The following is a 23,070-nucleotide window of genomic DNA, read 5'->3' on the forward strand; positions in this document are numbered from 1 at the left end:
CGTGTGGAGCTCTGCCTACACAGACACAAAATTAGGATCTTAAAGCCTCTTTTGCCAAGTGTGGGTGGGCAGGTGGGTAGCAAATCTGTAGAGTTTCTTAAAATTTCCATTTATAGTTGCACAAAAAGAAAAAGCTTAGCAACAGCCACCTGATGTATTAGGGCATTATATTTCTAATTTCTCAAGCCTTTTTGCTGTGATCTGCTTGGTGCAGGCAGAGCCTGGAGCAGAGGGACTTTCTGACTCGCTCGGATTGTCTCAACCCTGTGGAAGAGAGGGACGGTCAAGGTAAGATTTTTCCAAGTTTTTCTTTTTCTTTTTTTTCCTGTCATCACGACAGGCACTGATATCGGATCGGCCGGGGAGAGCCTGAGCACCCTCACGGGCCGGGCCCCGCCCTCGGCTCCGCGGTGACCGCGCTGTGGTGCCGAGCGGGGCCGCGGCGCCGGGAGAGGTGAGGGCGGCGGGGCTGAGGGAGCGGGAAAAGGCCGTGTCCCGGCCGGCCGTGGTTGAGTCCTTCGTGTCCTTTGGTGCATCCACCATCCCCGCTTTGGTGCGTTTTTAGGATATACCACTGATTTAGGAGGTAGTTTTGTCTTTCCGCTCCCCTGTGGGAAGCTGTTGAAAAGCAGTGGTGAGTTTGTGCATCGTGTTTCCAGGGGAACCCGACCATCAGTCTTTGGAATAGCCCCGCTCATGCGATTAAGCCGCCACAGAAGAGTGATCTTGTAGTTGAAATTTGTTGCAATTTTTTTTTCTTTCTTTCTTCCTCTCTTTTCCTTCTTATGACAGGCTCTGTATGTACACACTTTCTCTTGAACTTTGCCATTTTACCATATAAACTATTGTTCCCTTTTTTGAAACAAGTCATACCTAAACTGTGGAGATCCCTGAGGTGACCTCATTTTATGCCTTACATACATTCAACTTAATAGATGCATGTGTTAAACTCCTTTCTGGACTGGCTTGGGTTCTAGAATTTGGATTTTGTTATGATTTTAGATGGAGCGCTCAGATGAGGCAACTTCCAGTAAACGGACTTTGAGAACTTTGTTTCGTCCCCCTGCTTTACCCCCACCAGTCGTATCTGAAGAGACACCATCACAGAAGAAACTGCTGGCATACCACAAAGGCAAGGAGGAGCAAAAGACCATTCATCAGATACTGTGAGTTTCATGTAATTCACGACATGTTGAAATTCAAGTGAAAGAGACATTACACATTTGATATTTGACAAATAACAGTGTTTGTTTCATATAATTAGGGTGAGATTTAGTGATAAACATGAAAAAATAGGTTGCATTGATTAAAGTGCTAGCATTATTTTCGTTGCATTATTTGTGGTTTTTCTGCACTTCTGATGCTGTGGTTTACTTTAGAATTGATCGAGCTCTTGAAGTCTATTACATTGACATGGATGAAAGAGAAGAGAGAAATGCTGCACCTCCTATCGCAGAGCTGCCTTCTACTGTGAGAAAGTATTTCTTTATTAAGTATTTTCTATTCAGTTCTTTGTTATTGGGACATTTATTTTCCTTAGAATTTACTTGAAGGTACTTGTTTTACTCCTCAGTAATTCATAAATGTATTTATGTACTCAGGTAATTAAATTGAAATGTATGCCCGTATATCTGTAGAATAAAGTCTTTGTTTAAGAATAATATTTGCTAAATTTTATATTTCCAGTATTTTTGTTTGCATGTTCTTCATATATAACAATTTTGCTTTTCTTTTTATACAGATGAACAGTGAAAGCCAACTAAGGGTGAGTTAAATTCTTTCATTTGCTTTTTTTGGCACAGAAGAGTGAATGGCCCCTATTAAGAGAAGCTGAGTATGCTATGCAGAATTATTGTTATTAAACAGGAAGAAGTAATCTTGGTGAGGGAAAATGGAATAGGAGCAAAATAGGAATCTTGTCTTGTGGTCCTGTAGAGGGAAAGTATGAAAGAGCATCTATCAATAATAATTTATCTTTAGTTAAAGGTCATTATTTAGAAAAAAAAAACCTAACAGGCTTCAGGATTTTTTTCAGTTGAGGTCATAGATTGTACCTTAGCCTGTACAAAAAGGAGTTTTTGACATCGTTCCCTTAGTTTGAAGAACATGCACTAAACTTCAAATTTGTGTATAGCTTTTAAAGTAAGACTTCATCTCTGAGAGCCAGTTGAAGCTCAAATTAGTATTGAAATATTTATATTAAGTAGGCTAAGGTAACACTAGTTTTGCCTAGCTGTTGTTAGGCAAACTCATTCTGTAGAGATTTTATACAAAAGCTGTCAGTCAAAAGCAGAAATACCTATTTCTTTGGCTAAGACTCATTCCTCTTATGGAGGATGTTTGTCCACAATTTTTGCCAGATGAATGTTTGTCCAAAGAACAATAACCTTAACCTTGAACTATCTTATTGTTAGTCATAAACTTCAGCAGGGGACCAAGGAAAATGCCATACCAATAAGTACAATATTCTGTATTTAAACATTAAGACAGAGAGACCATGCTACCAACCCCAAAGCAGTTTTTAGGGTATTAGTCAGTGAATACTGAAAAGATTAGAGTCAATACTCTACCTTTAAGGAAATTAGGAAAGTTTGAAATGAAGAAATTATGAATAAAAAGAGACTTTTGCCAAGCCTAACCCAAAAATACATACATAGGTAATTATTAGGCCTCCGAATATCTTGTCCTTGCAGGCAGAATACTTCTTTTTGAAGAAGTGTGTGCAGAGCAATCCAATGCTTCCCATCCAGCAGCAGTGGCTGAGGTCCATGCTTGCCATGGTGCCACAGTCACTTATGAAGGGCAAAGAAAGAGAGCTGCTCACTGAAGATCTTTTAAAGGAGGTAGTAAGGGATTATGAAAAAAGCATGCAGAGATGTCTGTGTAAGTACCACAGATTACTGAGCACCTGTATTAATGTTAGTATATATATTATACACTCCATATTCTCATGCTTAAAATAACTTTTCTGGTTTGTTCTTTCAGCCAGGCAGATCTTTGTAATCAACTACTGATTTAGCTTTTCCTGCCTTATCAAATGTGTGCTGGCCATAATATTTAAGGCAAAACACGCTTATTTTATTTGAAACAGTAAAAAGTTAACCAGCTGAAATTACAGTTCAAGCAAAGACAGCTGCAGAGCTCATGTCAAAAAGGTTGATTGCTGATGAAGTTATTTCATTATGTCTTTAACCCATTTAGTTAATTTGAAGCAAGAATGTATTGCTATTTACTGTTAAAGAAAAGAGAAACTTTTAATGTACTAGTCATTCTTTCTACCTCTTCAGGAACAGCAGCTTTTTTAAGCTTTTTATTCACAAATGCATGAATGAGTTTTCTGATGGCGCTTTTGTTGCAGGAGCAAGCTCACAATAAAAATCTGCAAAGATAATTTCTGCTTTCAGATATTACTTTAAAACCTTTTAAAAAGAGTCATGATCTGGAGTTTTGAAAGTGTTTTCCCTAGAAATCATGTATTAATTTATTTACATTTGTAGTAGCTGGAATCTGAAATTGGGCTCAGTTTTGTTGATGTTTTAGTGAATGTCTGATCTTTTTAAAAATGTAGATTAAAAAATAAACAATTTAACATTGGACTAACTTCTTTGTAATGTCATCAGTGGCATAATTACAGTACCTCACTGTAATTATGTAACAAAGTTGCCATCAATTCTTGCAGTTATAGGATATATCAAGTTGGAAGGGGTCCATAAGGATTGGAGTCCAGCTGCTTGCAGGGCTCTCTAAAACTCACCCACACAACTGTGAGCGCTGCCCAGGCGCTCCCTGCCCTCTGTGCCATGGGCAGCTCCCTGAGGGGCCGCTTGCTCTCACTGACCATCCCCTCAGCAAAGAAACTGCACAAGTGTTTGATTATTTAAGCACAAAGCCATCTGAAAACCTTCAGGAGCAGGAGCCAGAATTGGAGTTAAGGCACCCAAATCTGTATAAAAATTCAGCAGAAGCTGTTGATTTTCAGTTACCTTTGAGAGAGCGTGTTTTGCAGACTAGGGTGACACAATTACTTTTTCCTCCTACTGTGTGCTTGGTTCAAGGAAGTTCAGTACTACTGAATATGGCCTTATTTTCATCTAATGTTCATGTATTTTTTTTTTAGTGAGAAGAGCTCTTGTTAAACCAGACATAAAAGACCTTGATCAGTTGGAAGAGGAGGCACCTTTGCCTTCATTACCTCTGTGAGTGGCTTAAGTTAGCAAATAACTCCCTGGCAAAACACACAGAGTTACATGAGGGACATTCTTGTTGAGCTGTGTGGACAGAGTTATGGTACAAGATTAATTCTGGAGCCTCTTACTGGGACATTTTTAAATCTCTGCAGAGGATCTTGCATTTGAACATCTCTTATCTGAATGCTCTGCAAAGTTTTAGCACTGACAGTGTTCTATTACTGTTATAGTTATGTAGAGCAGCACCTGAAAATACCATGGAGGACAGAGCATGTTTTATCACCAGAGTATCTGTGTGACTTCCACTGCATGGTAGTGAGGACGTGTGTGTGGCATTAATTAACTATTCATGCTAGAGAATAATCTTTTGAATACTATCTTTTATGTATCAGTACTTTGTTCAAGTAGTGCTTGAGCTCTTAATTTTTGTTTATTTGTTTTGGTTGCTTTTTAATGCTTTTTCTTTTTTAGAGGCCTGGATTTTTCTAGTACGTGGCGTAACAGTTACATCAAAGCGAAAAGCCAAATAAATTCCACCTTACGGATTCTTCACCCCACAATGCAAGCACTGCTGGATTTTGGTTATACAGCTTTCTTTAACTTTCTCGTAGTGGATTTCTCTAGTTGCAGGTAAAGTCTGTTCTGCTGAAATATTGACCCATATAGGTTTTTGAAGCTGGCAAAGATGAGCTTGTTCAGTTCTGTTATTTATCGTGGAACATTGCTTTGATGCACCATTTTAATGTACTGTGATTAAGTTACTCTGTGTTATGACATGTGACTTTTTTTCTCTCTGTTACATATTTTATTGTTATCAAGTTGTTGGTAATATCAGACCTTTTGATTTGTATTTTGCCTTAAATTTTGTAAAGTTCTCCCCATTGTTCACTTATTCTTAATGCTTAATTTCCATAGAAATCTGTTTAAGTAGTATTTGAAAAATCAGTTTCCAGTAGTATTATCATCATAGAAAATTCTATGCTAACCTTGAAGATCAGACTTCTTGCTGGTTTTCAGAAGTTGAATTTTGTGTTTAATCTTGGAACTTTAAATTTTCATAGTTTTCAAAAAGATAATTTTCAAAGTATTTTTCCTCATTATTTTTTCTGGTAATTGTTCTGCAAATCCTGGAGCTTGAGGCAGGTTTTTTCTTTCCATTTCATCTACTGAAGCAATGTGTAAATTCCCACTGTGCTTCCTGCTAGAGAAAAACTAGGTTTGTAATACAAAAGTCTGTATTGGTACCTTACTCCATGTTTGGTTTGTTTAAATTTTGTTTATAAAGCTGGCTGTAACTTTCTTTTCTAGACTGAGAGGACCCATTGACTGTAGATCTTTAAAGACTGATGCATCCCTAAGCTGTTCTAAAGCAGAAGACAAGATAACGACTACGTGGTACCAAAGGGTTCTCGGTCTCTTCAGTCAGCCAGAATCCCTCCATGGTGTAAAGTTGGATCACCTGGACTCTTTTTATAACTGTGTGGCTGTGCTTATGTCTAATCAGGTAAATATCTTCCCTCCCATGATAAACATTACTTGCTTTGTAGAAAAATAATGGAACAATAGTCTAATCAAAGGAAAATGCTTTCAAGATATTTTGTTTATACATGCATGTATTAATAATATACTTACTTTTGCAGCAGAAATAGATGCATGGACTTTACTGAAATGCTTACTTGTTCATTAGGTTTTATCATTTAAGGGTTGGGACTAATAACCACTAGAAAAATTAGAACTGATTTCTAATTAGAATTATTAGAAAAAATAATAGAACTGATTTCTGCTTGGAATTATTAGAAAAATTCACACTCCTTCAGTTATCAATAAATCAGGCCGGAAGTGCTAAAATGAGTGGAAATCCTGGCTTAATGGATGAGTGGAAAATGGGTTGAGCCCTTTATATGTCAACTAATAGGTGATCTTCATTATTACCTAGCTGAAAGAATTACTGCAAAGAACAACTGAAGTTTTTGTGAAACTTTTTGATCTTGAAGACAGAAGACGTCTGCCTATATTTAAAGTGGACTTGACTCTTGAAGAAAATAGAATGGAGTTTTATCCAAGCTTACAAGAGTTAGAAGAAGCAATTCTGTTTGTAGTAGAATGTATAGGACAGACTCTCCAGGTGTGCTTTTGTTTTTATTTAGTTATGTAATTGTTAAGATGTTCAGTATGTGAAAATACTTGTGATTTAGGAGTCTGACTACCCTGGCAATGGGATCAGAATGCAACTTTTATTTATTTTCACAATGATTCTACAGGTCACATAATGAATCTTGATGCCCAGTGGCACTCCAGGCTCTGAAGTAATTTTGTAATTCCTTGTTTATAAAAACTTGGTGCACCTGCTATTGATTGTTTTAGTCTGCTCTTTGGGTCTGCAGTTGCAATAACACCTTTATTATATGTGTGCTGATTTACAATAATTTTTTATTAAAGTTAAGATCACGAAAGAAACTCAAGGAAAATTAGAGTTGATACTGCCTTTCTTTCTAAGAAAAAGAAAATACTCCAATCCCTAAAAACTCTTACATACAACATCAAAGGATTGATGTCTTGGGAACCTGTCTGTGGTTCCAGGGAAGAGAGCCTTTCTGGGGGCATTAGGTATAAACTGAGTATTGGTCACTAGTCACATGTGGTAGCATTTTCAGAGAAGTGTTTTGGGGTTGGTTTTCTGTATTTGCATATATTAAATAATTTCATTTAATGCAATGTTGGATAATTTTTTGTTTTCCTTTACATGTTTCATATTCAACTCTGCTTCAGCAAAAGTCATTCTACATGTGTATAAAGCACATGAACTTGGTCATGGTTAGGGTCTCATACTTTTGGGATCATGTCTTCTGCAGATGGCAACTTACTTTTAAAGTATATATATATCCTTGTGCTGCTTTTTAAAATTTAAATAATCAGCTCTTGCACTGCTCTTAGAACTTCCAAAAGGTAGATGCTTGGCTAATGGGTGGCAGTGAAACTGTGGATGCTGAGCTTCCTGCTCACATCGTCCAATGGGCCAAATCCACTCTGGGAGAATCTATCAGAGACAACTTAGAAGGCCCAAAGCAACATTTTAAAGGTTATGGTAAGTGATAGAAGAGTGTGTAAACAGCTGTGTCACTTCTTTGTAATCAGTAGCTTGCTGTATGGCATAAGCATTTTAGTAATATAAATATGTTGTAATTGAATTGTAGTTGAAAATTATGGCTGGCTTGTAGATGGAACTGCAGAGGAACGGATAAACACATTTATGGCAGAGCAACCCACCTTTGATGAATACACTTCTGTAAGTTTTAATTCTACACTTTATTTATAATTTTTACTATATACAGCAATAATGAGAAGGTAGCAGAGGGTAAGAAGTTCTTAGCCTTTAGCTAAAAATACATGGACTACCTACAATGTAGCTTATTTTTTCCCTAAAAATTTATGGTAAATAGAAGAAAGCATTACTTCTTTTCTTCAGTATCTAATACTTACTCATGTAGCCAAGTATTTAAACAACAGCTCTGAAGTGTAAAGTCTGATGTTTTTCTGAAGTTCATAGATGAATTTTTCACCCTCAAGAAGGAAATCATGAGTTTGCCAGAGGTGATTTATTTCCCTATGATCTGTTTGAATTGTGAGGATTTAAAGCAAGGTTTGGCTAATTGTGCAAATAACTTCGCAAAAATGCTAATGGACAAAATATTTGCAGATTACAGAGAGGAAAATGAAAGGTAAGTAGAATTTTTCTGCTTGTGAATGCTCTATATGTTAAATGCGTAAACAGAAACATGTAGTAGAAATGCAAATATACCATGCTTTGTTTGCTGAAGGTTCTTGGCTAACTAATGATCTTACTCAGTTTGCACAGGCTGTTGTTTTTCTTCTGCTGTGTTAGTCTCAAAAAAAGGTAGGAGAACGTATTAGTATGGACTTGGGTAATGGAGGAGCTAAAAGAACAAAGATCTAAGATCAAAGATCCAAGAACTTTATTACTGTTCTGGATTTATGTGTGAATTACAGTATTAACTGCACTATCAAAGTTAGACTCTCTTATTACCTGGTGGATACCTCAGCAGGGCTTTTCTCAAGCCATTCTTCTCCGTTTGTATTTGTGCTGGTGTGCATCCTGGCTGCAGAATCTGGCATTTCAACTCATTGCCTTCCATCCCCTAATCACAGTCAAATGTTTGATTCTGCAACGTGTCCCATCCTTCAAGGGAGCCAGCAGCACCTCACAGCTGTATGATGAGTAAACTTGACGCTGGTGGTGCATCCAGCTCTTGCATCAAAATCAGTGATAAATGCATTGAACAGAACTGGCCCAGAAGTGAATCCTGAGGAACACTGCTGCTAACAGTTGCCAGCCATTTGCTACAACACTTTGAGCTCTGCACTTCACCAGTTTTCACCCAGCACACCATGAACACACTCATCCCACACTTGGGCAACTTTTCTGGAAGGATTCTGTGAAGGGACAGTATCAAAAGCCTTATTAAAACTCACAAAAATTATATCCAACACCTCCCCTTTATCTTCTGTATGGGTGACCTTACAGGATATCAGTTTGGTTAAACAGGAGGTTAATTTGCAGGTATGGATTAACTGGGGAAACTCTTACTACATTTTTTAGTTAAAATGAAAAATTATGGCCAAGTTTTATAGTGATTCCACATTACCGAAGTGAGACAATATTTACTAGGAAAGTGTTTGTGTGTACACGAATGATAGTTTGCTGAAGTTCTTTTAGTTACAACAGGTTACTAAAGCATTTATTTCAGAAGAATATACCAAAATCCAAACAAAGCAATTACTGCAAGTCAGAAACCAGAATTTGTCTAGACTGACTTGGTCATATTCCCCTTCTTGATTCATAAATAATGGAATTTGTGAGGGGAGAATACTTAAAGAAGTAATTTGAATTTTTAATTGCATTAAAGCTGAGCTTGAAACCAGTCAAACTAGCATCTTAAAATATTGATATTTATGTAAAATAAACCTATAGGATAATCACTGAATGTGAAGCCATTAAGGAATGTGCATTAAAAATTCCTGAGTCAACAGAAGATATGGTAGAAATGATGGAACACATGAAGGAAGTCAAAACCAAAGATTTTCAGGACCTGGTGCGAAGGAGTAAGGTAAAAGACTATCCTTTAATTTTTGATCTTTTATTAGACATGCTGACCTATACAAATAATTAATTCCAGAGGGCAGACTTTTTTCTGCCTGTGTGAGTAAACTCAGTGTTACTTCAGACAGAAGTGGGAAGTCCAGCTTCTTCTTTGCCATATGCATTTGCTTCTCTTCCCATTCCCATGTGTTCTGCAAGTCTGTGAGGAAATGCAGCTTCTAATAAATCAGTCAGATTATTTTTTGTACTTGGAGACTTAATTCAAGACTGCTTAAAAATCTATTTGTGAAAATGTAATGGACAGTATAAAGAACATTTTATGTGTAAAAACAGTCAACAGACTTTGAACACACAAGAAGTAATTTACTCTTTGAGCAGAATATAGGTGATGTTACATTAGGAGAAGTTTGTGAATGTGTGTGTGAATATGTGTCAGATTTTCTGATAGTAATAGTTTATATGTTTATATCTGCAGAAATTATATTTTGTATATTCTTAATAACATTAGAAGTTCTGCATATAGATTTACAGAACACTGGAGTCATATTTAGAGAAACAAGCTCATGATCAGGGCAGGGATTTGAAAAATGTTACACATATATTTTGAATGTTAATATTCAGTTGGCTGGAGGAGCTCTGAATTCTGAAAAGTTATGTAGATTTTTATTTTATCTTTATAGATAATATTATCATGCCCTATATTTTGAACAGATCTATCATACCTAAAGTTTTGTGAAACCTCTCTTTGTAGGAGAGCTGTCGGCAGATGAGTTACTTGATAGATGTTTATCCATTTACTCCCGAGGACATGGAGCTAAATAAAACAGCAATATCTTGGCCAAAGAAGATTACCCGCATTTTTAAGGAGCATGATACTGTAAGAGCATTTTCTTAGTTTATGGTATATTTTGGCTTGTTAGACTTCTCACTTTACTTGAGCTGTTATTTCATCAGCAGGCTAAATGTACATACACATATAACATGAACCCTACTAATTTAGACATGCATGAATAACATCTTTCCAGATTTTTGTAACAAAAGCGGGCTTTTTGTGGCTAAACTTTAAAACTGTCACTGTAACTTAAGAGCTTCAGCAAATCTGATGATCCTAATATGCCTGTGGTCAGTACTAGGTAAGATATTACCTAGTTCGTATTGAAAGGACTTAAGTAATTATTGAAAGGACTTAAAATCACCTTTGTCATGAAAAACATAAATTCTTTTGTAGCTGATCCAGCAGGCTAAAGCTGAACGAGAACAAGAATTGCAACAGAAATGTGAGATCCTGCATGGTGAATTGGACAAGGTTTATAAATCTGTGTCAGAATTAGAAGAATACTCAGAACTGGATCGCATGCAGCAGGTTTGACTAATAACATAAAATTGGTAGAAATGTTTCATGTGTTTAATGCCCAGGGATCATGGAAAAAATTGTAATTAAAAGTAATGAGTGTAATAAATGTGAACTAAAGCATTTATTATCCTCTTGCCACAGGTACCAAGCTCAGTCCCCCTCCCATTTTTGTTTACCATTGGCATTTACCATTTTATTTAGAGGAACGTTTGCTACAAAGCTAGAATTAGCTGATAGGCACCAATAATACAAGTTCAGAAAGAGCGTGTGCACCCACAAAAATAATTTATTAATTTTCCCTCTTCACCACCAATCAGTTAATGCAAAAACAGCACAGGTACCAATTTGACACTTTCTTCCTACAAACCTCAAAACTTAATTGTTATGCTAGTGAAGAGCAGACCACTGGCTCCAAAGTTTCATTAATTTCTAGCAGTATTTTTTAATTTTCAGAGCATGTCTTGTGCTTTAATTGGAGGATATTGCATAGTAAGAAATATTGGTTTTTTAAAAAACAAAGCACTTCAAAGCACAAAACAGAAATCGTAAGCTAATAAATCCCAGTTACCAATATGATGTGCCATGTACATTAAAAATGGTGTGCCTGCCTCCTGGAGCAGTAAGTTTTAAAACTACCACACATTTTGAAAATACTCTAAAATTCAGTAATGAGAACCAATTTTGTTTTTCATAATGTTCATCTGGTTTCTTCACAGTTTATGTACTCATCAATAAGCAGAGAAGTTTTTAAATCTTGTTTTCTAAAATTTTAATGTGAAAGCTTATATTTTGATATTGAAATTTGGTTATTTCTCAAGACATGCTATGATTTGATTTCAGTATGTGACTGACGTGAGGACTTTACAGAAAGCAATACAGGACACTGATGAAACAGTAGCTGCTCTTAATAAAGAAGAGATTCTGCTTGGATGGAAACCAAGTGAATTCCCTCTCCTCAACAACTTAAGAGCTGACATAGAACCATACCAGAGACTTTTTAATGTTATACTGAAATGGCAGCGAACAGAAAGGAGGTAATTCACCACTAAATGCTCTGAGAGGGAGAGTGAGAAAAATGCTTATGCTGGTCTCATTCATGTCAGATGTAGAATATGGATTTGTTTTCTTGTCAACATGTTATTAGTAAGTAAAGTAAAAGGGTAATATATATATCAGACTTGCTGTTTTTAATTCAGCTAAAAAAAAGTTGATTTGTTTTTATTTTTAAAATGTAATCATGGAATCATAGAATCATTGGACTTCCTAATCTGGAAGGGACCCAGAAAGATGATGAAGTCCAAGTCCTGGAATTGCACAGGACAGCCCCAAGAATCACACCAAGAATCACACACGGGAGCTCAGCTAGAGAGCTCATCAGCTGCATGTAACCAAAACTGGTTTTAACCTAGCAGCTGTCCAGAATGGTGGGTTCAACAGTACATTGCTGTTTGGTGGTTACATCCTACCACAAAACTGAACTCTGTGTATAAAAGGGAGTTTGTTTATTATTTCATGCATTCTTTAGAAGTTATAATGTGCTGTGGCTGAAAGTGTGGGGTGTTTGAAAATACAAGACCTAGTGTATTTTTAAATGTCATATGTCAATCTCTCTCTGGAGTTTAACTTAAATATTTGTCCATTCATGCAGTTACTCAGTTTCAGTATGTGTCTGACTTAAGAGAACTACACAAATACACAGAAGAATGTGGTTGAGCCACTTTTAGCTGGGCTTTAGAATTTTGCAAAGAATAACAATAATATGGAAAAAGAGCTTTGCTTTTAATTTAGATAGCTATTCATGTGTTGCAAAACAAAGTGATAATTATTTGTGGGCTACATTTGTTATTCTGTTTTGTAACCTTGTTTTTTTCTCAGATGGATGGATGGGAACTTTTTGGAGCTGAATGGGGAAAGCATGGAGATTGAGGTTGATGAATTTTATAGAGAGATGTACAAACTGTTCAGACTCTTCCAACAAAAGCAGAAGAAAGCGGCAACGGAGAAGAAGAAGGCAGCGCGATACACAGGTCTGATGGGTAATCCAACTCTTACCATGTGCTCTTCAGTGCTGGAGCAGATTAAAGAATTTAAGGTAAAAAAACATGAGCAATATTAATATCTGATACTGAGGGACAGATGCTAAATTCAGGGCTTAGTACATGTAGATGATGATGAGTCAGTGATAGAGTGAGGCTGTTCTGAATCCCCATTTCCAGATTGTCCTGTCTCGTTCATTTTAATAAAATCGGATTTTAAAATTTATTTAATAGTTTCCAGAATTGTAATGAGAGCACACATACAGGAGTAAAGTCATTTTTGGATGCAGAAAAACGTTTAAGGATGTAGTTGGGAATTTTGAAATGGGACTGTGTTATGTTAATAGAAGCAAAATTTAGCATCACTGAAAAATTATGCTTTATAGTTTTTTTATATTTCTTCTTCAGTAGTTGATATAATTATTTAGAAATTGAATGGAAAACCAAGTGCAGCCATCTGCACTTTTTGGAAAAGATTTTCTTGTCTTCAGCTGCTGTAGCAGAATTTTAATGCACACAAAAGATTAAAAAATTAAGAAATAATGTAAATGACAATATTTACCTTATAAATATTTCTTCTGAATTAGGAGTATATTCCCACAGTGGTTGTCTTTTGTAACCCTGGCATGAGAGAACGTCACTGGAAGCAGATGTCAGACATAGCAGGGTTTGATATAACACCAGATGCTGGAACTACCCTGAGAAAAGTTTTGAAGCAGAAGCTCTCTGCTTACATGGACCAGTTTACAGTAATAAGTGTAAGCGCAAGCAAGGTGAGCGCAGAGATTTGAGTGACAAATGTGACATCAGGTCTCTTATTGAATACTTTTATGACTTATTAGCATTATTTGTCTCTGCCATTATGCTACAGAGGAGATTTGGTGAGACTTTGGCCCATTATATATTAATAATGAGTGTAAGAATTTGTATCTCATATGACATCATCAGTGTTTCTCAAGTGTGCTGCTTTCTGTGTGCCAGAAAAGAATATACTGAGGAAAAATAATAACAAATAGTTAATTTGTGCTGCTAGAGCAAAGTAGTTTATTCAGCTAGATATGCTTGTATATTGAATTAGAGTTGGAAAAAAAATAATTCAGTGACTAGACCAAGCTATTTCCTTTTTAAATAGGAATTTTCCTTGGAAAAAGCAATGTTTACCATGAAGGAAACCTGGGATTCAATTTCCTTCACCACAAATGTGTATCGTGAGACTGGTATTCATATTCTGTCTTCAGTGGATGATATTCAGACTCTTCTTGATGATCAGATTATGAAAACTCAGACAATGAGAGGATCACCTTTCATTAAACCGTTTGAGACTGAAATAAGGGTACAATGAGTACTTTTTCAACCCTTTTTATTTGTAAGATAACTGTAGTGCAATAGTATACTGATTGTATTACAACTTTATTGTTTGAATTGTTAACAAAATGTTTTCATTGATTTTTCAGCAAGAATCTTTTAAGTCATAAGTATGAGTCATACATATTACTGTTTTGGAATTCTCTCTTCCATTCAGATTCAAGTGTAACCAAGAGAACATGATAATTTTTCCTCATATTTTGCAAAATCACTATTTCCATTTGCCTTGCTTCTTAATAACTGGAAATAATGTTTCTATTATTGCTAATAAGAACATTTATTTATTTATTGAGTTTTGGACTCAAATTTTGAATTACAATGTTTTCCTCAGGGCAAAGGAAGTTCTTGATGGCTGGAAGAGTGTTTTTAAATCAGGCCTCAGAGCAATGATGGCAGTGCTTTACACTTGCTTTTGAATTTCAGGGCTAGAGTAGTCTTTGTGGTGCTGACACCATGGTTTTTGACAGGAGAGAAGCTGCTGGAATTGCTTTGCAGCTGCCCTCCCTAGTTCATTGTTGGTTTATGTGGGAATATTCAGGGTCAAGCAGGCTCACTTACACTGTACAGGCAGCCTGCTCCAGTGGTGTCTGCTATTGTCCTGACTTGCTGGATATCTCCTGTGAGCTGAGGTGGCTTTTCTGGTACTGTGTCCCTGCTGCCATGCAGCTGAAAGAGCCCTGGCTGTTGGGAGATGAAATGGAATTTATCACTGGTAGCCTCCTGGCTATTGCTTAACAATTAAGTTGTTGAAATTTCATAGCAATAAAGTGATAAATGAAGTTGGGAAAATTAATTTCCAAGTGAGTAAAAATTTCTGAGCTCCTTTGGCCATCTGTATATGTGGAAGAACTTACACTCCTAAATATTTTTCTTTCATTTTGTTTATTGGTAGATTTTTTTTTCTCTCTTTGGGAGCTGGAATACTACTATGTCTACCTCTGAATTTGTTGTCTCATTATCATAATTTGTCTCATTATTTGCTTGGAAATGTCAAGTTAACATTCTTTAAACATTTATTAAGGAATGGGAAAGCCGCTTGATTAAAATTCAGGAGAATATTGATGAGTGGCTCAAAGTGCAGTCCCAGTGGCTGTATTTGGAACCCATCTTTTCTTCTGAGGATATTATGCAACAGATGCCAGAAGAGGGACGGCAGTTTCAGACTGTGGATAGACAGTGGAGAGAGATTATGAAGTTTTGTGCTGAAGACCCAAAGGTAAGGGAAATACCCAATACTGACAGGAAGCAGTAGCTTCTCTTGCCTTTGTTTTTTCTGGGTGGGGGTGGGAGGTGATGCTTAGTTTTTGGAATATATACAGTGAACTACAATTTCAGTTCCCTAGGCTTTCAAGAAAAGAAGTTATGTTGTTCCTTATTTGAGTAATTTCTACTGTTTGAAATACTTCATTTATAGCTGACAGTTTGCACATGTAACCTGTTGTTACAGGTTCTTGTTGCTACTTCCTTTGAAGGATTAACAGAGAAGCTTCAGAAATGTAATGAACTTCTTGACCAAATCATGAAAGGGCTTAATGCTTACCTTGAAAAGAAACGTCTCTTCTTTCCCCGGTATGATGAGCTTTGGTTATTTAAAACCCACAGATTCTGAATGGGGCTTTTTTGTTGGGAATAAGTTCAGTCTTAAAAATAGCTTGGTAATGCAGCTGTATATTTTTTCTAATTTTTTAGCTTCTTTTTCTTGTCTAATGATGAAATGCTGGAGATCCTATCAGAGACTAAGGATCCTCTTAGAGTCCAGCCTCACTTGAAGAAGTGTTTTGAGGGCATTGCTAAGCTGGACTTCCTTCGCAATTTGGACATCAAAGGAATGTGTAGCTCTGAAGGGGAGCGTGTGACACTGGTTTCAAACATTTCTACTTCTGAAGCTCGAGGTGCAGTGGAGAAGTGGTTAATTCAAGTAGAAGATGTTATGCTGAGGACTGTACGTGATGTAATTGCCAGATCAAGAATGGTATGGGATTTATGATAATTTAAGAACTGTAGCACCTATCTTTGTTTTGTGGCTGTCTCTTGGCTTTCTAAAATTCTTCCTCAACACAGGAGCTGATGAAGTCATGTGGCCTGGACCAAGTTAACATGACATGTATTTAATAGGCCAGTGATATATATTAGAGTTTAGTTTGAATAAGATGCAAGTATTTCTTCTATAGTACTGGCTACATATTTTTCTAAAAGTTACACAGCAGTACTCTTTTACAGGATATATCATCCAATGTAATAGTTCAGGTTTCTTACGAATTAGAAATAGAACACTTGTAATATGCTTGCTTCCTCCTAAAAGGAAATCATTATACAGAAAATATTTCTTTGTATGAAGTTAACAAGTTGTGAATATTTCTGTAATATGGAAAGATAATTCTAAGAGTATTTAAAATTATTGGGTAAAAAATTGTGAACTTAAGGGGAAAAGAGCTCCATTTGTACATTGCAAATAGGAAAATAGTATTCTTCAGCAAGGAATATTAACAGGATTACATTATAAACTGCTGTGTTACATTGCTGTATTTATTCCCAGGCACTGTGTTTGTATGATGTGTGTAACTCTTTCAGGCTTATCTAGAGACTGAGAGAAAGCACTGGGTTCTGGAGTGGCCTGGCCAAGTAGTGTTGTGTGTGTCTCAAATGTACTGGACAAGTGAGGTACATGAAGTTCTTCTCCATGGGTCCCAGGTATTGTGTAATGCATCATTTGAAAAAAATCTTTCTTAGTGTTTCATTTCAGCTGGTGTATTTTGCTTAATCAAACAGTTTTTTACAATTAAAATAAAATTTTAAAATTTTGAGTATTTCTGTTTGACATAAATGAATTTATGTACAGTGCTTTATACCTTTCATTCAAGTACTTAAATATTCTTATTTAGAGCAATCATAGTTTAAAATGTAGCTTTGCAACATAAATGCAAAACTGTGGTTATGAGAGAATGTGATGAAAAACCATGACAATATAAAATAGTAGCTTAATAAGCAACCTCTGTTAAGATATCTAGTCAACATGTAGAAGTCTGGAACACTTGAAACTGTGATATAACTAGTCTCAAATTTACCTTTTGTCTCCTAGGGCTTAAAGGGTTATTATGATGCACTTCAGCTTCAACTTAATGATATTGTAGAGCTGGTGAGAGGAAAACTGTCAAAGCAAACAAGGATTACACTGGGTGCCTTGGTTACTCTTGATGTTCATGCTAGAGATGTCATCAAGGAAATGATTGGAAGTGGTAATTATATTTGAAGACGTTTTTCTTAACACATAGTTAATGAAAAATCATTAACCAATCAGATTTTGCTGCCTAAAACAGTACAGCACTAAGATGGGTTTGTGAGTATTTGGCTACAAACATCAGCATTAATAATTTCACAGCTGTTTTAAATTTAACCATAATAGAAAATCCAGCTATCTCCAACATCTTTTATGATTGCTGTCAACTCTGTTTGCCAGGTGTGCAGAATGAAACAGACTTTCAGTGGCTTGCCCAGCTGCGCTATTACTGGCAGAACGAGAACGTGCGCGTGTGCATCATTAACTGCAATGTGAAATACGCCTACGAGTACCTGGGCAACTCGCCCCGCCTGGTGATCACCCCTCTGACAGACAGGTGCTACCGCACGCTGGTACGGGCTGGCTCCTGCACCCTGCACTGGTGCTTGCTGGGCTCTGTGCTGCTCACAGCAGCACTGCAGCCGTCCTTTAGGGCTTGCTATTGCTGCTAGAATGGGCTTTGTCATTTCTGCAGAATGTTACACATGAAAATCACTCATAACCACAGATCTGGACTGAAGCATTAGGGTGTTCTTCTGTCATGGTTCTGCTTTTTTAAAACACACAGGAAAAAAAGACAATATTTGATTACTGTAAAGATTATAAGAACGCAAAGTGCTTTTCTGATATTCTGGGGCTGCTAAATTAAATGGAGAAGGATTTACTTGTGAGCACGCTGTTCCTAAGACTAGTACAAGTTTTTAGTACCCCTGCTCTTGGCAGAGGTGTTTATTATTGTACTCTTTTATCCTCAGCTAACCTGACAACTGAAAGTTACCAAAGTCATCTCAGATACAGTTTTTCTCATTATCAGTTACTGCAGTCTCTTTGCTGGAGTATGATTTCAGGTTTTGCTAGGCACACGTGGTGTGGCCGTAGCTGATGCTTGGTACCTGTTTGTCAGAACATCACAGTATGTTGGTGTGAGAGGGTGATGCAGCTGGTAGTCTGGTTTGGTTTTAGGCTCACAAGCCTTGAATCAGAGCACAGCAGGTGGAAGCGTGGCATTGTGCAAATAGAAGTCTTGTCCTTTGCCCACCAAGATCTTAATAAAGTATTCCCAGAACTTGTCAGTCAATACAGACGTGGCCCTGTAACTGTGGATTGGACTGTTTGCTTAAAGTGTGCAACTTTTTTGTTTTCTGTCAGATTTCCTCCTACTTCAATGGAGTATAGGAAAGAATATGGAATAGTCAGTGGGAGGGACATACATCAAAGGGGGATGGTGTGGGAAAGAAAAAGAAAAGAGGAAAAAGATATATTAAAGGACAGATGGAGAGAAAAGAGTAGCAACAAGCAACTGCAACAAATTTAATTTGAAAGTTGTATCTAAACAAGAACTGAAAGATTGGGTATAATAAAGATTGAGTTACCAATCATGGTCATGATGATAATAAAGCTAAGCCCTCTGTTAGCATCAAAATTAAATTCTCTTGCCTATTTTTCCCAGCTGTAAGTACATTTCAGATTCTTTTTAATTAGGAAAACCATACCTTTTATCTTCAATAAAATTAAGTGCATGAAACTATCAAATGCAATTTAATTTTTCCATTTTCATTCAGAAGAATTTCATACAAATATTTTCCATAAACTATTTCTGTGCTTTAGATTGGAGCCTTTTATTTAAACCTCGGTGGTGCCCCAGAGGGTCCAGCAGGAACAGGTAAAACGGAGACCACCAAAGATTTGGCTAAAGCTCTTGCTGTTCAGTGTGTTGTCTTTAACTGCTCTGATGGCCTTGACTACCTGGCAATGGGAAAGGTAAACAGAAAATAAATATATGTTGTGTTTTATTTTTAGCATGAAAATTTCAGGGTCCCTGTTTTGCAGACACAAATAAATGTGGCACCTGTAGTCTGCTGCCCTTGGATGCTATATGCTATTCTGTACGTTTCATTTTCTGTAATTTATGAAAGTCTATTAAGTTGCTAGTTAAAACATGAAACTAACAAGAGTTCATGGGATTGGGATCTTCTGATTTAGCTTGCTTTAGAGTCAAAAACTTTGTTCTTCAGTAAATCACTGATCTATGATCTAAACAGGTTCAAGCATTATTTTTGTAATTGCAATTTTTAAATTTAATTAAACTTCCAACATTATATTCTTACTTTCTTTTGAATCTTTTCTGCTAGCAATATTATTGGTTTCTTTCTTCATTTGCAGTTTTTCAAGGGTTTGGCTTCATCAGGTGCCTGGGCATGTTTTGATGAATTCAATCGCATTGAGCTGGAAGTGCTGTCTGTAGTGGCACAGCAGATCCTTTGCATCCAAAGAGCCATACAGATGAAGCTAGAAATATTTAATTTTGAAGGAACTGAGCTGAAGCTTAACCCCAACTGTTTTATAGCAATTACTATGAATCCAGGTTATGCAGGACGTTCTGAACTTCCAGATAATCTGAAGGTAAAATAATAAGATAGATGAATCTGTGACCTTTGTGATGACTTTGTCCAGGTGAGCTGTTTCCATGAAGAGGCTTTGCTAACTGAAAGCAGAGATGGTGCAGCACGAGGAGATTGCTGAAAGAAAGAAAGTGCATTCTCTCACCTGCCGAGGACAGCATTTCTCTTCCTTTCTGCTGGATGTATCTGTGCAAGGGGCAAATTGCATTCTTGCATTCTTGAGACAGTGCTCAGGGAAAACAGCTGGGGGGCACAGGTTTTCTTAATGTACTGCATTGTATATTAAGATGGATATTGGTGGTAGCTCAGGGTAAATTCCTAGGGAGTCTTAAGCTGCAAATATTGATAATACTGTTTTGTGGGGGGATGAATGCTGTAAAAGTTCTGAATTTCCTTCCGTTCCTAAATTAATTATTTGAAGATATTTCTTTGGGTGTGTATTCCAGGTTCTTTTCCGAACGGTAGCCATGATGGTTCCAAACTATGCTCTGATAGCAGAAATTTCCCTCTATTCCTATGGATTTTTGAATGCTAAGTCTCTGTCAGTGAAGATAGTCATGACCTACAGGCTTTGTTCAGAACAGCTTTCCTCTCAGTATCACTATGACTATGGCATGCGGGCAGTCAAGGCTGTGCTGGTGGCTGCAGGGAACCTGAAGTTAAAATTTCCCACAGAAGATGAAGATATATTGGTGAGTTCCTGAGGGAATATTTGTTTAAGGAGTTTCGTAGACACATGCAGTTCTAAGGTCTGAAGGCAGTTCCAGCATATCTTGTCTCATCATGGATCCATGTTTTATAGTTTGTGAAATTAAGATAATAAAAGACATGCTGCATTTTCCTGGGCTGTTCTGGTGATTGCATGGTTGGGCTTCTTATCAAAGACCCCATTTAATGTATTCACCTTTGTTACATACTAGGTTATTTTAATTGCTGAACACCTTGTGCTCTGCCTCTTAATAAGAACAGCAAAATGCGTATTTGTTTCTTCCAGCTTCTTAGATCAATTAAAGATGTGAATGAGCCCAAATTTTTGTCACATGATATACCTCTGTTCATGGGTATAACCAGTGATTTATTTCCTGGAATCGAGCTTCCTGAGGCAGACTACAATGTAAGTACTCTTCTTATGTTTCCTTGGTAATAACCATTGTTGATTGTTCTGTGGTGATTTGCTGTGTAATCAGGTGCCATTGATGCAGTGAGGTATTTCAAGATGAGCAAAATTGCTGAATGTTTGTAATGAAACTTTGTAGCAAAGGGAATTCTTTTATCTGTGCTGAATCTAATCCACATCAGAGTTCCCTTACATTCAGAAGAGTTGTGCATTAGAGACTGAGAACTGATTTGCACATTTGCCAAGTTTTAGGCCTCCTGTTTTCTTTCCTAATTATTGGAAATAATGAAGTGAGATAAAGGTTTGTACTTGTACTTTATTTTTAGCAACACTTGAAGCAATCTTTGGTGGAGAATGGTTGGAAAGGATGAGTATGTTGGAAAAAATCAAATTTGATTAACTTTTAATTTTCAGTAAATGCTACAATCTTGAAAAAAGTGTTTGATTCTGAAGCATACTGCTGGTTTCCTGAGGGTTCCTGAGGGTTTCCTGAACCTTCTTAAGAAAAAAATTGTAGTTAAATTCTGTTTTAGCACATGAAGTACAGAATTGGGAGTTTTTTCCTCCAGGAAGTTTGCTATATTCTGACTAATGCAATTTTATTTATTAATTAATTTGAAACCCTTTCTGATGAGCATAAACTCTTCTATTGTCGTGCAGGACAATAATTTAATTGTAGCAGGAATAAGATTATGATTTGTTTGGATTTTAGGATTTTCTGGAATGTGCCAATGAATGTTGCACTCAACATAATGTCCAACCTGTGCAAACTTTTATGCAGAAAATGATACAGACGTATGAAATGATGATTGTTAGACACGGGTAAGGTTCTCATCACTGCACTCTCTTTTGTAATTCTGACTTACACTGTAGCAGTTATAGAAGTTATAGAAGTTATAGAAGGTTTTGAGGGTGGCATATTATTCCTCTTTGTTCCAATCAGCTTTGGAACAGCTGATTATTGACACTGCTTTTGCATGTCCCAAAGTTCTTGTGGAGGTATTTCTGAGGAATGTATTCTTCCTGATATCAGAAGCACTTGCACATGTATAATGATTTTAGGTGCTGATGCCAGTATGGTGAAAACTTAGGACTGTAAACATTATTTCTATTAAAATATTAGTTGTCAGATCTGTGCCATTTTATTCCTAGCTTTTATTACAGAAGAGAAACTGGAGGAAATATATACAATATGACATAATCTATGTGATGGCTAATATTCAGCTCATTCATTAATCTTTTCTGTAAGATTGTGCAATCATATTTGCATGTGCAAATAAGTGAGTTTGTGGAAAAGATTTTTTTTATATTCAAAGAAAATTTACTTGCTTCACTTTTTGAAAATTAGGTGAAAATTGGCTTTAAGTGTGTTTGGTACTGTTGGCCTTCATGTGATCTGTGAAAGTCTAAATTGCAAGACAGATTTATTAATAGTAGGATTTTTTTTTCCATCTAACAGCTTCATGCTGGTGGGGGAGCCATTTTCTGGGAAGACCAAAGTTCTACATGTGTTGGCAGATACTCTGTCTCTTATGAAAGAGCGTGGTTATGGTGAAGAAGAAAAAGTCATTTATAGAACTGTGAATCCAAAATCAATCACTATGGGCCAGCTTTTTGGGCAGTTTGATCTCATATCCCATGAGGTAATGCATATTTAAAAAGTAACGTTTCCTGTATATTATGTTTCCTTTATTATGGATAGTAAACTCTTGAAGTCATAATTTTATGATTTTAAACTCAGATGTGAACACAATAGTAAATTTTATTTTAACTAATACTTTTGTGCTCTGTTATTAATTAGGATATAAAAGATGCAGTACCGTGTGTGCAGCTGCATAGGTTTAAACATGCAAAAATAAAAAAAGCAATCCCATTTTGAAGGTCATTGTCCTCTTATAGTTGTATCCGTGCTAGGAAATCATATCAAACATAATTGTATTCATTTTTCTGTCTATTCTTAACCAGTATAATCAAAGTAATGCAAAAACTTTCTAGAAAAATCTATGAACTCATGGGTTCCCAAGTGTGAAACTTAGGTTTAGAGGAGGAACAATATGAAGCAGTAAATGTGAAATAGTGACTCTGGAGAGAATTAGGGTGATTCTGGGGAGAAACAGGTGCGAGACAGGGCCAAAGCATTTCTAAGATTCAGTAAATTGAATTGCTGGTCTTTTTTCTTATGGTATTTTTTCAAGAGGAAATTTTCTTTTTTT

The 23,070-nt window shown here is 36.5% G+C and overlaps 1 protein-coding gene across 6 annotated transcripts in view; it reads left to right on the forward strand.

Moving 5' to 3' along the window:
• The first annotated feature begins 118 nt into the window (after positions 1-118).
• The window catches only part of DNAH12 (dynein axonemal heavy chain 12), a 56,955-nt gene continuing 34,003 nt past the window's right edge, over positions 119-23,070 (forward strand). Inside the window, exons 1-31 of one of the 6 annotated variants that reach the window (XM_074549806.1) lie at positions 119-288; positions 1,003-1,166; positions 1,380-1,470; positions 1,742-1,765; positions 2,694-2,883; positions 4,118-4,196; positions 4,659-4,817; positions 5,496-5,691; positions 6,124-6,312; positions 7,122-7,272; positions 7,382-7,473; positions 7,728-7,906; positions 9,178-9,313; positions 10,058-10,183; positions 10,535-10,669; positions 11,501-11,694; positions 12,536-12,752; positions 13,284-13,469; positions 13,829-14,029; positions 15,083-15,277; positions 15,509-15,630; positions 15,751-16,033; positions 16,633-16,752; positions 17,141-17,297; positions 17,519-17,691; positions 18,947-19,099; positions 19,502-19,741; positions 20,187-20,432; positions 20,735-20,854; positions 21,570-21,679; positions 22,317-22,500. In XM_074549806.1, the coding sequence (XP_074405907.1) occupies positions 1,003-1,166; positions 1,380-1,470; positions 1,742-1,765; positions 2,694-2,883; positions 4,118-4,196; positions 4,659-4,817; positions 5,496-5,691; positions 6,124-6,312; positions 7,122-7,272; positions 7,382-7,473; positions 7,728-7,906; positions 9,178-9,313; positions 10,058-10,183; positions 10,535-10,669; positions 11,501-11,694; positions 12,536-12,752; positions 13,284-13,469; positions 13,829-14,029; positions 15,083-15,277; positions 15,509-15,630; positions 15,751-16,033; positions 16,633-16,752; positions 17,141-17,297; positions 17,519-17,691; positions 18,947-19,099; positions 19,502-19,741; positions 20,187-20,432; positions 20,735-20,854; positions 21,570-21,679; positions 22,317-22,500 (4,812 nt within the window). In that variant the 5' untranslated portion in view covers positions 119-288. Of the gene's footprint in view, positions 289-353; positions 635-769; positions 896-1,002; positions 1,167-1,379; positions 1,471-1,741; positions 1,766-2,693; positions 2,884-4,117; positions 4,197-4,658; positions 4,818-5,495; positions 5,692-6,123; positions 6,313-7,121; positions 7,273-7,381; positions 7,474-7,727; positions 7,907-9,177; positions 9,314-10,057; positions 10,184-10,534; positions 10,670-11,500; positions 11,695-12,535; positions 12,753-13,283; positions 13,470-13,828; positions 14,030-15,082; positions 15,278-15,508; positions 15,631-15,750; positions 16,034-16,632; positions 16,753-17,140; positions 17,298-17,518; positions 17,692-18,946; positions 19,100-19,501; positions 19,742-20,186; positions 20,433-20,734; positions 20,855-21,569; positions 21,680-22,316; positions 22,501-23,070 lie in introns of those variants that run through there. The other 5 variants (XM_074549807.1, XM_074549809.1, XM_074549810.1 and 2 more) reach the window with 5 other exon arrangements.

This window comes from Zonotrichia albicollis, chromosome 12 (assembly GCF_047830755.1).
Source record: "Zonotrichia albicollis isolate bZonAlb1 chromosome 12, bZonAlb1.hap1, whole genome shotgun sequence".
NCBI lineage: Eukaryota > Metazoa > Chordata > Aves > Passeriformes > Passerellidae > Zonotrichia > Zonotrichia albicollis.